This window comes from Macrosteles quadrilineatus, unplaced genomic scaffold (assembly GCF_028750875.1).
Source record: "Macrosteles quadrilineatus isolate MER2022 unplaced genomic scaffold, UCM_ALF_1.0 Scaffold_7__1_contigs__length_78375512, whole genome shotgun sequence".
NCBI classification, from domain to species: Eukaryota; Metazoa; Arthropoda; class Insecta; order Hemiptera; family Cicadellidae; genus Macrosteles; species Macrosteles quadrilineatus.
Genome location: NW_026542600.1, coordinates 65409361 through 65426043, shown reverse-complemented (window position 1 = coordinate 65426043; position 16683 = coordinate 65409361). Strand labels below are relative to the sequence as shown.

General features: G+C 35.3%; 1 protein-coding gene across 2 annotated transcripts in view; it reads left to right on the top strand.

Moving 5' to 3' along the window:
- Positions 1-16683, top strand: part of LOC128997947 (histone-arginine methyltransferase CARMER) — a 40378-nt gene that overhangs the window by 19732 nt on the left and 3963 nt on the right. Inside the window, exons 5-11 of one of the 2 annotated variants that reach the window (XM_054423796.1) lie at positions 1066-1243; positions 4942-5032; positions 6701-6873; positions 7108-7330; positions 8079-8257; positions 10308-10397; positions 11437-11594. In XM_054423796.1, coding sequence (XP_054279771.1) covers positions 1066-1243; positions 4942-5032; positions 6701-6873; positions 7108-7330; positions 8079-8257; positions 10308-10397; positions 11437-11594 — 1092 coding nt within the window. Of the gene's footprint in view, positions 1-1065; positions 1244-4941; positions 5033-6700; positions 6874-7107; positions 7331-8078; positions 8270-10307; positions 10398-11436; positions 11595-16683 lie in introns of both variants that reach the window. The other variant, XM_054423795.1, reaches the window with a different exon arrangement.

The window sequence follows — 16683 nt, the reverse complement described above, 5'->3', positions numbered from 1 at the left end:
GACTTATTACCGACATTTATTTGTAGTTTGAAATTTCAAGTTTTTAAAATCGAGAAGTGTGGTTGGAGGCTACTTCAGATTCTGAACTACTGTTACCATAGTGGTAGTGCCATTCTGCCAGTTTGCCTTCTTGTTTATTGCCATTCTACTTGCCTAAGACAGTATTTTTTTCTCTTACAGTTATGGCAGTGTACACACTGGTGTTTTATATTTCATGTCTTTAGACATTTGTCTTGTCATCTGAAATTCAATGAGACACTTTTGCTCAATAACTCTTATCCCTACCATCTTGTGTCTGATGATACTGTAGTCAGTTTAGTGCAATAACGGAGCATGACAATTTATTGTTATTGCTTTTGCTAGTATTATTTACTATAACAAAATTGCGGACAATTATGGTGGAAAATTGCCTCTTGCACTCATGTCAGCTTGCCTCCAAGTATATTAGCGCCAAGGTGCCACCACATCGACCGATTCAGATCGTGGTGTTAACTGAATGATACCTTGATGCATTATCAAAGTGATCACTTTTTATACTCTTAAATGATAGCTTAGGGTGTATGTTGTATAAGATTTATGGTAAAATTTCATTGACTAGTATTTTAATTTTAACACTAATACCGAAACCCCGGTCTGATAGGCCCACGGGAATTTTCAAAAACGCATGTTGGCAACACTGTTTACTTGGGAAATTCCATTCCCCCAATACCTTCCCCCCTTTTCCTCCCCTACCTATTGATATATTGTTTGTTCATTTTGCATGGGTACCGTGACCTTGACAGGTTGTTTGTTCATAACATGCCCGTCTCAGAAGCCCATCGTCAGTATATTTTAAAGCGGGATCTCACAGGCCGAGGGTTTCGGTTTGTGTGTGTCTAAGCGGGGTCCATTATTTTTCAAACGTGGTCTCACAGACCGGGGGTTTCGGTTAACGTCAGCCTAGGTAGGATTTTGGTATTAGTGTTAACGATCTTTATTTCTATTAAACTTTATAAGTGTAATAAGTATGCATAACCTTATCATTATTGTCATAAATTAATCTATTTTACTTTTTTTCACTTACAGACGTTAGTGGCGTCCAACAACTTAAAAGACAAAATTCATGTGATAGCGGGTAAAATCGAGGAAGTGGAATTACCAGAAATGGTTGATGTCATAATTTCAGAACCAATGGGGTACATGTTGTACAACGAAAGGATGTTAGAAACATACTTACATGCAAAGAAATGGCTCAAACCTAATGGTAAGTTCCTGTCTTTATTTGGACTGTACAGCTCTGTTGCACTAATATACATATTGGAGCTTAGAACTTAGACTTAAATCAGAATACAGTACTAAGATAGGAATTATAATTGCATGACTGTTATAGTTGGGCGCCTAGGCAATATTTTGTACTAGGGATGTGTCGATTCTCAATACCGATTGTTGATACCACCGATACTTTGGTATCATTATTTACATTGGTATCGTTAATTGACAATCGATCGTCAAAAGTTGATACCTAAACCCAACTTGTCTGCAAAGATCACACGCTCGGAAATTTACTGCTATTGCTTCGATTGCGCAAGACGACGATAATCGTGGCCAAATCCTGAATATCACTCTGCGGTAACGGAAACACCATCATCGTCTTCCGTGGTCACAGATATATTATCAACAACCCCAACGATCACTGCAAAATCACGAATATCCCTCACGTTCATGTAGACATTATAATCGTCTTAAGCGATAGCGGCAAAATTCTGATCATCTCCGGCGCTCGTGTGGACATCATTGTCATCTTCACGGTGGTTCTGTGACTGCGGGAGACAGTGATGATGTCTACATATCCACGTGAGTTGATCAGAAATTATTTGAGATTATCAGAATGGTATCGGTATCTAAAATCGATACATTTTGGTATCAAAACATCACTATCTTTTTAGATAATACTATAGGTTAGCTTAACTTTAGGTATAATAATAATATTAAATGTATTTTTTCTCAAATATCATATTTCTTCCTTCTATCATATGAAATTATTCGGTGGCTCAGTCGGTAGTTGGGACGGACAACAAATCCATGGTAGGGATGTCATGGGTTTGCCTCATGGTTTCTGCCACTAATATTCATCAGTTCAATTCCCCCTAGTACTGTACCAGCTCAACCTTGCTTTGCTGGACATGTTCCACGCACAGGCCCGAGGGCTATGTGGACTAAGTGGACAGGAAAATTCAAGGTTAAATGTAAGTTTAAGGCTGCCAACCTCTTGGAAAATACCAGTTATAAATAAAAGTAGCTAGAGATTTGGTATTAATATTTGAGGCCTTAACAACATTTTCCAATTCACTGTTAAGTTTCATTCATACATCTACAATCATGAATGGCTTATCTTTAACTTATGTCATAATATTTTTATGTAGTCCAGTCAGAATTAATATCTATGTCCAATGGTTAAATGCTGGGGTACTCATGATTTCGACAAATCATATTGCATTTGATCTGTAACCACTGTGACAAATGGCAACACTGCCATTGCGCAAGACTACTATTTCAAATTTAAAGTTAACGGGTAACATTTAATTGGCTTATTTATTGATGGATGAGACTACATGGCTACACGACAAACAGCCAAGCCTTCATTCAGTAAACCAAAAAAGGTATTTTATTTGATATTGTTTGTATGTTCGGTGGTTCGTACTTAATTTTGTTTTTGTCTTTCTCTTACTCCAACGAGGTGAGAAAGTTTTAATGTAGCTAAGCATTGTCCGTCGTCTGTCTAGATTCTTCAAAATTGAAGAATGGGCCGGGCCTTTTTTTGTCAGATTTCTTAAATAAAATTTACATTTTGATGTGAATAATTAAACTTCTTTTGTCTGTAAAATTGAAAGTGGATTAGTTTATTACAAGACTGTAGAAGTAGGCCTACCTAACTTAAGTTGTTTTTATAGACTAATTTGTGATAAATTCTTGATGATGGCTTCCCAAGTTTGGAAGTATTTTAAAACTGATAAAGCAAACAACAGATTTGCAAAATAACGCCCCACAATACCGGTACAGGCACTAGGCCTACAAAAAAACCATCACAGTCACGAAACTAAGCCTTTTTTAAATTTTTTTTTAACAAGCCTGCAACATAAACTGTAACCTCAAATGAATATGTACTTAGGCCTATTTTCGAAAAAGTTATCTTTAAAACGACCTTTCCTTTTGTTCTAAATATAAATATCTCTTAATAATGGAGTTTAAAATTAACTTCATGCAGGCTATATTAGGTACAAAATGACTTCTAAAATATTTATCTAGAACTTAACAGACAGTTAACTTAGTTTAACACATTTCCAGAGCCCCTTCTTTCCAAGGTTAGTAGCCTAAGTAAAATTTATTGGTTTATCAGTGAATCATTTCCAGTGTTGGGAAGTAGCGCGCTACAAGTAGCGACGCTACAGTAGCGCGCTACTTTTTTTGTAGCGTTAGCTGTAGCTACGCTACTTTTAAGATTTTGTAGCTTTAGCTGTAGCTAGCTACATTTTTAAAGTAGTTGTAGCGGAATTTTAGTTACTTTTCTCGCTACATTAACATTGTTTGAGATAGTGATTTTTATCATAACCTCAACCTTACGTGAAACAACCTCTTTCAATATCAAACTGAGATTTTCAAAAAATTAGGCCTACTTTCTTGGCTTCATACAGCTGGTTGCAGCCTTCATTCCCTATTACAACGTTGTGTGGACATGGAGGCCATTAAATGAGTGTTATCTGAATTTTTGGCTCTCATTTCCAATTTACTACTCTATGATTACTGTCAGATAAAATAAAACCGCTAGATGCAGACGACGTTTAAACGTTACCGGTGACAAGAGAAGCTATTGAATGCTTGCAAGTGGTTGGCAGGGAAATTAGTAATCAATTTAGTTTCTTTATTATATCGATAGTGTTTTAACTTGGGTTTTAATGGACACCAACACTAAACCTTAAAATAATGAGAAAGCTGGTCTATCAACCTTTGATTCAGCTGTTGATTGTGGTTCATCATCACAAGCCCTTCCTTGGTTAGATTACGAATATTTTTCAAATGTTTACTAAATTAACAAAGAGGAAATTACCTGATGAGATTTAAGATATGCCTAGACTACATGATAATTGTAACAAAAAAAATCTCCATATAACATGAAACTTACATTGAAAAAATAGCATAGTTTGCTCCTGCTAACAGCTCTTGTATCTAGGACTATTCCTAGGCTATGCTATGTTTTAAGACGAATACAAAGTTCCAAGTTCAATTATTAGGAATATATCTGTTTAGTCCTTGCAAGAACAAGCCTACTATAGCCAACTTGTTACATAGCCAAGTAGGCCTACATGTTATTTTTACTTTACAAAATTGTCAACATGTTTAAATTAAAAGCCGATTTCAGGATAAGTTGCTGAATACTGTTTTCTGCACCAACTAGGTTGAAGCACAATTTGCCCTATGCATAATGACAATAAAGGACGATTTCTTGACATAGAAAAGTGTTATTCATAGAACAAGTAACTTATCACTATGGTTAAAAGTTACAACAATGTCGTTTTTAACATTAAAAATAAAGAAATGCGATAAACTCCAATTTCAGTAGGCTAGGCTCTGTAGCACAAAAAAAGTATTTTAAATAATCGTTTTACAGTTTTATTGGTCTTAATTGTTGATTATGAGTTGGAAATAACCTTTTTATGTCATGTTGGATTAACTGTGGTTATCAGTTATCTGTGGTCTGTTCAAAATACAGTTTTACTACGTTTTTATGTCAATAAACACGGTCCTCTGGTAATCCGACCTTTTTGCTGTTCTGACCATGCTCCCCGTCCCGTGGGTGACGGATTAGCAAGGTTCTGCTGTACCATCTAAAGTAAGTGTCAACAACAATTTAAAAGAATATAAAAGGAAAAAAAAATTTGAATTAATCTTAATTAATCTTTATAGGTATAATGTTCCCCAGTAGAGGAGATTTACACATAGCTCCTTTCATGGACGACTCCTTGTTTATGGAACAGACTAACAAAGCTAACTTTTGGTAAGTTCATTAGTTTATTCTTTGTTTGAAGTTCATTGTTGGTGATGGTGAGTTAATGTTGTTCAAAGGTTTATTGCAGATATTTTCCATCACGAATGTAAAAAACAATACACAACGTTTCGGGATCTGGAATTTGATCCCCTCTGTACCTGCTACCCTCTGTAGTGTATTCCAACTTAGGTCGGGTGTTTGTGTATTGTTAGTTGTAATGTGTTAGTTAAGTTTTTTTCACCTGAGGACGGGATCAGATTCCAGATCCCGAAACGTTGTGTATTGTTTTTTACATTCGTGATGGAAAATGTCCGCAATAAACCTTTGAACACAACATTAGTTTATATTTGGTCGAGTGTGAGAGAGCGATGACGAGGTCTTTGTGTAAGACAAGCGATGACAGCGCGATATCGAGACCAGTACTTGCTTCTTGACCTTGACCGTGGTGGCAGGACATTGCTGACTGATAAGGCTGACATTGGACTTGTGTCGAGGCTCATTAAGGCTAGAGCTCAGTTGATTGATTTAAATTATAAACCATGGAACGATGGAAGTGGGCTTTGCTCCCTTTGTAATTTAAATAAAGCTGAAACAGTATTTCATTTTGTGGCAGGATGTCCAATTTTTTTAAAACATTAATTAGATTTAAATGGTTAGGTAGACATTTCTTGGCTCAAGCTGAGTTTATTTCATATTTAAATGGGGAGGATTGGAGTTTTTTTTTTTTTTTTGGTAAATTTTTAATGGAGGCTTGGTATTATAGATGGGATTTAATCCAAAAATTTAATTTTGAATAGGACTCTCTGCAATGTAGATACCATAGTTAGACGTTACTTTATTTAATTGCTTTTTCCTTTAAAAAATTGTTTTTGTAAATGAGGTTAAAAGTGTAAATGATTTTGTCTTTGTTATTTTACATTACTGTATAGTTAGAATTGTTTTGTTAATGAGAATGTATTTATGTTGCCAATCAAACAGACGGTCAACATTGACCATTGTTTAATAAGTGTTAGGTTTTGTTTAGCAGTATGTTATTTTTATTTTTATGTTAACTTTAGTGTTGTGTATGTGGTACATATGGAGGTCTACTATTATGTAATTTGAACAATAAAGCACTTTTTTCATTTCATTAGTTTATACCAATGTATTTTTTTTATATTAATTAATCAACTTATTTATCGAGCCATCAACAAACAAACAGCAACAAGCAGAAGCAAACAAACAAGCAGAATATACAAGATAAGCCTAGTCATGAGAAAAGTTATATTGCTAGTGGAAGTCTTTTATAATTATAACATTTTTACAACAAGGGTTGTCTTACTAGTAAATGCTCATTTTCTTCTGAAAGAGATTTTCTGGAAGGATTTTAAAAAACACTGTTAACTATTGAACATATTTTAACCACTCACCAAAACGGTTTAGAGACTTATTATGAATAATTTTTATCATTAATAATTAATAATAGTTTTGTAGTTGGTAAAACACTTTGTTTTAAATAGGGAACATACCTGATGCCATGAAGGATTATTTCTGCCAGCCCATTGTTAACACTTAAGTTAATGTTTGACAGTGTACAGATGTGTTTCCATGGAGTAGATCTTAGTTCTACATGAGGGTTGCTGCCATGAAGGAGTATCTCCACCAGCCCATTGTTAACACTTACACAATGTTTGACAGGGTACAGACCTGTTTCCATGGAGTAGATCTCAGTTCTATGAGGGATGCTGCCATGAAGGAGTATTTCCGCCAGCCCATTGTTGACACTTTTGACATGCGAATATGCATGGCAAAGTCTGTAAGACACAGTGTTGACTTTAGTGATGCCCACGAATCCGATCTCCATAGAATAGGTAAGAGTAAAGTGGCATACAAAATAGGCTATTGTAACACCTATATAATTATTGGACCTACTTCCTTGTTGATAGGAAAGGAACCATGACACTCTTACTCTTAAATAATGGTTCAGCATTTTAACTCTTGATTTGTTATCATTTTATAATCACGATTAGTGAAAGCAAGTTTTCATAGCATTTTGGATAAGAAAATCTGATAATTTTATGATAATAGCTAATCTCACTTTGCAGAAATCCCTCTTGAATTCTACATGTTGGAGTCAGGCACAGTTCATGGACTAGCTTTCTGGTTTGATGTTGCATTCTCTGGAAGTAGTCAGACCATCTGGCTGTCTACTGCTCCTACAGAGTCATTGACCCACTGGTATCAAGTACGATGTCTGCTGGAGAATCCCATCTTTGCCAAGGCGGGTCAACTCCTTACAGGAAAAGTTATTCTTCAAGCTAACCAGAGGTCGAGTATCAGAAAACAATTAAATTATGATTTCCTTTAGACCTAGGTACAACATTGCTAAGTTAAACCCTGCACATAGCTTGATGTATAGCTGGGTACCTACCAAAAACATAATTCCTTATGAAATGAGCATTTGCACGGCCATTTTTTAACTCCCTAGCCTATTTTTGCGCTTCAACTCTATCTTTGCATCAGGGTCATAATCTCCAGTCATCTGGTGATGAATGTCAGCTTCAGATATGTTTCTTGTAATCAAAAAACATATCACTGACCTAACCTCGAACGTGGCGGGAGATTTGATTACAGTTCAAACAGTTTTAAAAACACCCGGCGAAAATAAACACTTACATCAATGGATTTTTTTCATTTGTTACTTTTAAAATATACCGTAACGTTTAACGTTCTCTGCTCTCTGTTTATCACAAAATAAAAAGATAAAAAACTCATCAAGTTTGATTCCAGTTGCTAAGCCATTTTAGTCCTGCTCGACAGGAACTGCTTTCTCTAGCTTATCGTCTCAAGAGCCATCAAAGAACAGTAGTCATTTTGGTCAAATATTGATTGTTTTATACTTTTACCTGGTCCTTCAGATACCTGATAGATTGTGCACCATATCAACTAAAGTAGTGATTAAGTTAAGCCCAATACTATGTGTGAACTGAATAAATTGACAACAAGGTGATACTGCTAAAGCAGTGAATCTGACATTGGATATGATACAAAATTTAAAATGTGTTTTTTATTGCAGACAGAGTTACGATGTGACAATGGATCTCTGTATTGAGGGGAATGAACAGACTCGATCAGTAAACACTCTAGACTTAAAGAATCCGTACTTTAGATATACTGGGCAGCCTGTAGCACCTCCTCCTGGTATGAGTACGACCTCACCATCCGAGGCCTACTGGACACAGCTGGATGCACAAGGTGCTCGACAAGGTACCTCTTCCACCTGGTTAAAAAATATTTGGGATGGATAGGATTGTATTATTGGTTACGTGCCAAGACAGAATTTTATTCTCAGGATAGTAATCCTCCTGACTTTTCTTCCTTTGTAAAAAAGAAAAAAAAACTCTTATGTTTGCTTTAAAAATCTTGAGTAAAATTTCTTGAAAATGGCATCAATGACAAACAAATTTATATTTAATCTTTATAGCACTGTTCTTTGTCATTTTGACTAATCCGTGATTGCAGCAATTTCATTATTATTTCTCCTAGAGCAGAAACATCATCATCGTCATCCTTAATAGCGGGAGTTTGCGGAGAACACATCAGCATGACTCGCGATCACTGTGAAATTCCTGACAGTCGGAGCATATGTGAAATTCCTGACAGTCGGAGCATATAACGTCTTGAGAAAATCCTGTATTGATTGTAATCCCGCCCTAAGATCGAGAATAAATTTGCCCTATAAATTTATCAAAATTTCAGGACTTGTTCATCCTAAAAAAAAACTAGTGCGGATATCCGAAAAATCGGGTCGGATTCCGTTCGGTTCGGATATCCGTATCCGAACCGAGCCCAAATTTGATATCCGACACTATTTGTTATATATCTGACTTTTTCGGATAGACAACATATTTTGACGTTTTGAACAGAAAACTAAATCTTCATAACCATCATTAGTTTCTCAGGACAAAATTACAGCGACGACAAAGAAGCCGTATGATGCAATACCGATATCTAGTTTAGTCGTTATCAGCTGTTTTGCTTTACGATTAGATTCATCTGGAACGAACAGACATAAAGCAGAAAAGAACTACAATGGTCAAAAATTAAAGCCAACTCGTGCTTGTCTCCTGATACTAGGGGCGCTGGTAATAGTTTTTTTACAGTACTGTTTTAAAGTATAAAAATCTAGCCTACTTCTGTGCTGTTACGTAAACAATAGATTTAATGTTTCCAGAAAAAAAGTCAGAATAGAAACAATAGAAAGGCAACACAATAGAAGGGTGTGAGGGGTTGGGCAATGACCTCGAAAGGAGCGCGAGTAGCAACAGTGAGTCGAGTAGGACGGGAGGGAGGAAGGGGTGTGTACGACCTTGAAGCTATATAATTATAGACTTGCACTACTTCTCTAAACCTAAAGGACTGGCGAATGGTAATCCAATCACAGGACAAGATACGTTGTTTTTTGGGAATTCATTGCCCGATTTGACTTTGGATTGTCTTATTGTGTAGAAACTTTGGATAATCAAAAATTAAATTAGAACTAACCACGATTATTTAGCATTGATTGTGTAATGAATGATTAAATGATAGGGACCAGGGAAAACATACAAACTTTTGTCATTATTTGAATTTCAACATCAAAATACAATATTGCACAATCATGATATTCTAGGCCATTGACCTTTAATAAACCTATAAACAAAATCATAAAATCTTACATAAAGATAATAACAATAACAGCAATTGTAAAAAGGGTATAAAGTTAACAACGTCATTATACTTTCTCTTCGTTCTTCTATTTCTTGGGGTTTCCTTCATCACGCATTCAACAAGTTGCCTAGTTGCCATAGATAAAGATAAAGATATAGATAAGATAAGATAAGAAGATAAGAAAGATAAAGATAAGATAAAATAGAACCATTCTTTTCTAATGCAGTATTAATAACTTAATAACATAAAACTGAAAACTTCATAACTGATGCTGAATTTGGGGACAGCATAAAAAGACATGGTGACAAAAAGTGCCAAAGAGTACTTATTTGTAGGCCACACAATGACGATACAAACATTGCTGTCTAATAAGACAAGTTACAAACTCCAGGAAATGTTATTTTTTAGTAAAGAGTACATAAAGAGCACTAACAAATGCAACCATTTAATATATTTCATGTGGCTAACACTAGTTTTTTATCCTTAATTTATTAGCTATATGGGCTAAGAAAGTAAGGTACTGTGCTCATATCCAATAATCTGGACTTATATTTAAATGTTAAAGGTTGAATTTAACATGTGTTGATATTTACAGCTGTCAATATGGTCAATGGCATATCAGTCAATGGCTTAGGCGAAGTTCAAATGGAAGCTACTCAGAACCATACCAACCTCGTAGGCCTAGGTAATCTCAAGCTAGTTATGGATAATAGTTTATTTGGTGATGTTTCTTAATATTCTTATGTGGGTGAAAAAATTTTACTTTGTTATTTAATGTTAAACTACCAAAAATTGACATCTAATCATTATAGTGTACGTATGAATTAAATAGTCCCAGTAACTAAAATTACCACACCATAGGTTGTAGTCCAGTGCAATTAACATTTGAGTATGAAAATTTAAAACAAGTTGAAACCTGTTGGAAGTAATTCATTAAGGTCTCCTGAACCCACAGAAGAAAGTCCCAGAAAATCCCATGGGGACTTTTCCGCCATTTTGAAAAAGTCGACTATTTTGGATCTATGCTAGCGTTTACGGAAATGGGTGTTACTACTTGTAAACTAGTTGACTTAAAAACCTCCTTTTTGTATAAAAATGTCTTGTAAACTCCAGGATGAATATTAAATATAAAAAAATGTGTTCCTTGATTTTGTTTTAAATTTTCCTTACTAATTTAAAACTTAATTGACATAATTGTTACTTATGATTTGATTAGCATTTTTCACCAATCATCCTTTTGGTATGCTGTTATAAGGAAAACTTTTAATAACAATTGTATAGCATAAAATCTTCTTTCAAATGTACTAAAAATGTTAACCTAAATATAACTATCCTACTCAAGAACCAATAGAAGCGTTAGATACATTTCCGCTCGGCGGTCCAGCCGTTTTCGTCACAGTCGCCAAAACTGCTGCCAGTTCTTTGTTGTTTTCAATTCAAACACTGACCTATCTTGAAAATATACTAAAAAATACAATACATAGCTTTTTAGTTTTTACTAGGGACGGGTCGATTCCTCTTTTTTCAATTCCGATTCCAATACCGATTCTTGCAAATCGATTAATTCCTAATAAGTAAAAAAAAATCCTAATGAGTAAAATACCATAGAAGTAGCCTAATTGAAGCAAGCCCATTCAAGGTATATGTTATATATTTAATGGCAATAAACAATTCTGATTCTGATACTTAGTCATCAATTGATCGTTGTTGTAATTATTGCCTAGGAGCTGTTTGTGTGCCCGTCAGTCAGCCTAACATCCATCCAGGGTCCATCAGCAGTACTGGAAGGCAAAGGGCAGGTCCAGGGCCCGGAACCGCCACTTCTACAGGTGCCGCACAGCTCATTGGTGGCGGAATTTCTCCAACCCTCTTCACATCCCCTGTGAGTTAATCCAATTCAAGTTCAATATTTTCAAGGTCTTTGAGGTCTCCTTGTGTTAATTTGGAATTTGGTGATTTTGCCTGTGTTTGGGTTTACTTATGTGCTCCTGATATACCTGCGACCGGTGCTCTCATCTCAGTGAATACAAATATCTTCTTTATCACTTAGCTGGAGATTAGCCTCTTTGTCTGGTAGACCCTAGGAGAGTATCTTTTGACACGACTGTTTCATCGTCGATACATAGATGAAACAATAAACAGATATAAAATGGCTGATTAAAAGGAAATGGCTGTTGAGACAAAGTTTGGTAAGGCAGAAACCAGTCAAGTTAAACAATGTGAAACATTGCTTATGGAATGATGTGAGTATTGCTGTCGAAAGTAAGTAAATTGCCCTAATAATATCCAATGTCTTGAGTTATTGCGGAAGTAAAACCAAACATCTCGTAGGATTTTGTAAAATAAGTTACTTACAACCTCTACAAAAGTTTACAACTCTACTAGCTTATTATTTGGAAAAAAAACATTTTTATAATTTTGAAAAGGTTATAACAATTTCTCATAGTGATGTGTCAATTCCTAAAGACTGTTCTTGGTTCCATCGGTTATTGGGGAAATAACCGGGACTTTTACCGGGAATTTTACCCCTATATAGCTAAAATAATAAAATATATAAATAAATCAAATATACAATAATAAAACTCATAAAAATGCAGTTTTTGTTGTATTATAAGTGATGATAAAAGCTCGGGTGATAACGACATAATGCTTAGTAGTCTCTAATGGGGTGATTAGTAACCATGGCAACCTGTTAAATGCGTGGATGAAGGGAGACCCAAGAGAGAATGGAAGAACAAAGCAAAAAATAATGGCATTTTTATGTGGTTATCTTTATGAGTTATCGAATGTTTTATAGCTTTACCTTTACAAAATAATAGTTTTAAAATACGGGAACATCAATAATTTATTAATATCGAGTGCTTCTCTTCTGAAACAGCACTACCGCGTAATTAAGGTCAATGACCCAAATTCATGATTGCGCAATGTTGTATTTTGATGTAAAACTGCAAATCATTGCATTAATTTGAATTTAAATATTTCTCCTGGTCCCTGGCATTTCATATAAAATCAAATAATTGTGGTTAATTCAAATTATATTTTTGATGATTCAAAGTTTCTTCGTGGTAAAAGACAATCAAAAGTCGAACCGGGTAAGGAATTCCCGAAAAACAACTTTGTATCATTGTCCTGTGATTGGAATCCTCCCGTCCCAGCCCATTAGGGAAGTGCAGTAGACTCTCTCTTATCCAGACACCTTTTAACCGGACATCGGTTTAACCAGACTAAACTCGGCGGAAATTACATCTCTAGCCGGACAATTTTTATCAGCACATTGGTTTAACCGGACTAGATCGGCAGGAAGTGGGTGGTACTGAAACAACTGTTCTCGATGGAAAGATTTAAGACCAGTGATCACGTGTCTAAATACAATGCTCTCCTAAATTTAAGTCGAATATCACTGTAAACAGTGCGTTTTAACGAGTTTTTGGGGACGTCGGTTAACCGGAAAAACCGTTATCCGGACTGGCCTCGGTCCCGAGGAGTTTGGATAAGAGGGAGGCTACTTTAGTATATGTCTATATATATCTTCAAGGTGTCACCCACCCCTTCCCGCCGCCTTGACTCACTGTGGCCCGCACTCATTTCCAGGTCATTGCCCAACTCCTCTCACCCTTCTATTGTTTTGCCTTTCTAGTATTTATATTCTAACTTTTAACGTTAAATCTATTGCTTACATAACAGCTCAGTAGTAGATTTTTCTACTGCAAACAGTACTTTAAAACCAAAACACCACTAGCTATCCAAGTGGCCGGAGGCGGAACTATTGAATGAATTAATTAATTATATCTTTATTCCAACAAAGTATGTACAAAATTTTACACAAATATTTAATGGAAAAAATTTAAAATTAAAAGAATAAATTAAATTAACCTTTGCATGAAATTTATGTTTAACAGAACGTACTTATTTTTAGGGAATAAGCCGACATGGGCAGCAAGCCTGTCGTTGACTGTAGTTGTGTCCAAACACATCAATATTTGATCAAATAGAAAGAAAAAAATAAAGTAAATGGAGATAGGTATAAATAACTATGGGAAAAAATAGTAGGTGGTATGATCAAGTTTAAAAAATAACAATATTAGCGACAGTAGAAAATATTTCCTTTATATATACAATGGCTGTAAACTATTATGGTGAGCACAAGTTGACTTTCATTTGACCTCGCAATTGTTTTCTGCTTTATGTCTTCATTCCAGATTAATCGAATCGTAAAGCAAAAAAGCCGATAACCACTAAACAAGATAGTATTTCATCATACGGCTTTACCTTCGAGCTCAAAATATTTTAGGCTAGGCAAAAGAAAACTCAATATCAAAGGATGGAAGTACTGCTATCAACAGAAGCATTTGTAATTTTAAAATAAACCCAAGTGTTCAAAATAGAGATGGACGAGACTAGATTTTAAGTTCGAGATGATACCATATATTATTATAGATAATTTGTGCAGTTTTACAATGGTTGACAAATAACAATAAAGCAGTATTAAAACAACAACTAAAGTAAATAACTAATTATTTATTACAAAGGTTGATACAAAGAGAGTGTACAAAATAACAAAAGCTTACAGGAACTTAAATAGTTATGATAATCTTGAATTAGAAAACAATTTAAAATTAAATAAGCCATCACATCTAGTACAAATGTATGCATGCACACCAAAACTAACTGCACTCAACTCCAGATTAACCGGGATAAATTAGGGTTGAGGCTTCCTGGATACTTAAAATCGTGGTTAATCCCTAAAATACTATCGAATAGGAAAGGGTATTAAAATACAAGACAGTATTAAATTATGATAATTAAATTACGAGATATAAAATTTCCCGATAATTTCCTGAAATTTCGAGACCCAAAAACCTAGGTGAATGTTGTATTTGACAGGAATCACAATGACACACTTATATATAGGCCTACAAGATCTACAGTCTTTAAGATCAAACAAAATATTTACAAGACACAAAGTACCTTAAATTAATTTATTTGAAAATAATATGTACATTAGCAGTTTTCTGTTTTTGAACAAAGAAATATCTCTTTTTGACTTCACTTTCATGTTTCGTAACACAATTTTGTCTGCACTTTGAGCATTGTATTGCAGTCGTGGTAAGAGGGGAGGGTCTATGACCTTGAGTGGGCCCTGGCCTGGCTGGTGACAGTGATTTATGGTTTGTTTACGTCCTACTGCCCTTCCATCCGAGAAAAAGACACTGCAGATTCAAAAACATTGACTTACAGTTTAAAAATATTGACTTGTTTGGGTAATTAAAACCGTCCCTCTAAATTTAATTTTACTTATTTTCCTGGAACGCGTTGGTTAAGATGCAACTGATTACGGTTAATCGGGAGTTGAGTAGTATCACAATAAAAACAATCTATAAGAAACGAAAGAAAATTGTAGTAGCTGGTAGGTGTTATTTCTGATATCAGTTTGTTTATAATGATATGATATTCAGTAAAACCAAGTATATACGGTATAGATAGGACCAGGTTCATAACGGATAAACGAATTACCGGATAAACCAATTTTTGAGATGTACACAGTAAAAAAACGCCTTCAGAAAGTCTCTGCAATACCCGCAATACAGGAGCACGTTTTGTTGAATTTCCTTTGCGAAGGCGTTCCTAGTTTTTTCCCCGAACCGAAATCCGCTTTCGGCCAAGAACCGAGTCGGAACCGAACCTTTAAAAAATGGAACTGACTCATCACTAATTTCTCATAATATTTTTAGACCACTTTTATAGGCGTCGAAGGTTATGCCATGAGCCTCCTTTTCTACATGCTCAAAGAGTTCTTACCCTCAAAATAAAAATCTATATATTTCTTAACCCATTCCCGCCAAAAGACTAGTAAAAAGACTAGCGCCCGTCCTAGCACGCCAGGTTACGAAAGACTAAAGACGGGCAGCACCCGTCCTCACGCATCTTGTTCTCATAACTAAAAACGGTCAATAACCATCCACTATGTTTTATTCATTATTATACTTTGTTTTTATACTCTATGCGTTGTTTGCTGGTAGCCTGTAATTTTTTTGGTTGTATTATTGATTTGTTGTCATGACGCTGTATCCTAACCTTAGTTGTGCAACAGCAGTTCGTTTCGTTGTTGCTATGGCGTTTCGTCGCGATGATTTATTCTTACAAAGTGATCGTTTTGCTCAGTTTGTTGATGATATTTTGGCGGAAAGTGGTTGTGAAGTGAGTGGTGATGAATAGGACAAACGAATTATCAGTGATGAAGATGTAAGTGTTCCAAGTGTGTCTAGTCTACCAAGTTGTAGTTCGGCTAACCTAGCAACCTTGAATCCTACTCTTGATTAATATGAAGTTGATTTACCGAATGTTGAAGAAAGTACAACGTAAACATTCCAAATAATGTAAATATTGAAAATCGAGCTCTGAATCCTGGTCATAATAGGCATAGACCTAGGAGTGAGCCTATTCGCAGACGAAACCGTAATGAACCTGTTCGTAGGCCTAGGCCTCGAATACGCATAACAAAACCAAAGCCCTGGGACTGGTTTGAGGGTGAAAATGAGGTAGAAAATATTCCTTTTACCAGAAAACATGGGATAAATCCTGTTATATCTAGACAACTGACAGACAAGAGCAATGAACTGGATGTGCTAGACCAGTTTTTGGGAAATCATTTTTGGGAACAGGTATGTGACGAAACAAACAGGAATGCTCACAAATACCTAGATGAGGGCATGCCTAATGTGAAATGGGTAGATTTGACCATTGATAAACTAAAAGCCTATTTTGCTTTAGTGGTACTAATGACAAAATGTGAAAGCTAATATCCATGACAACTGGTCAAGGAGAAGGGTTTTGCATCAGCCTATTTTTGGCGAAACTATGGCACGAGACCGATTCAAAATTATTTCTCGTTTTTTACATTTCTCATCTTCTGTAGACCCTAATGACAAACTAAGAAAAATTAGGCCTATTATTGACAATTTGATTGCATC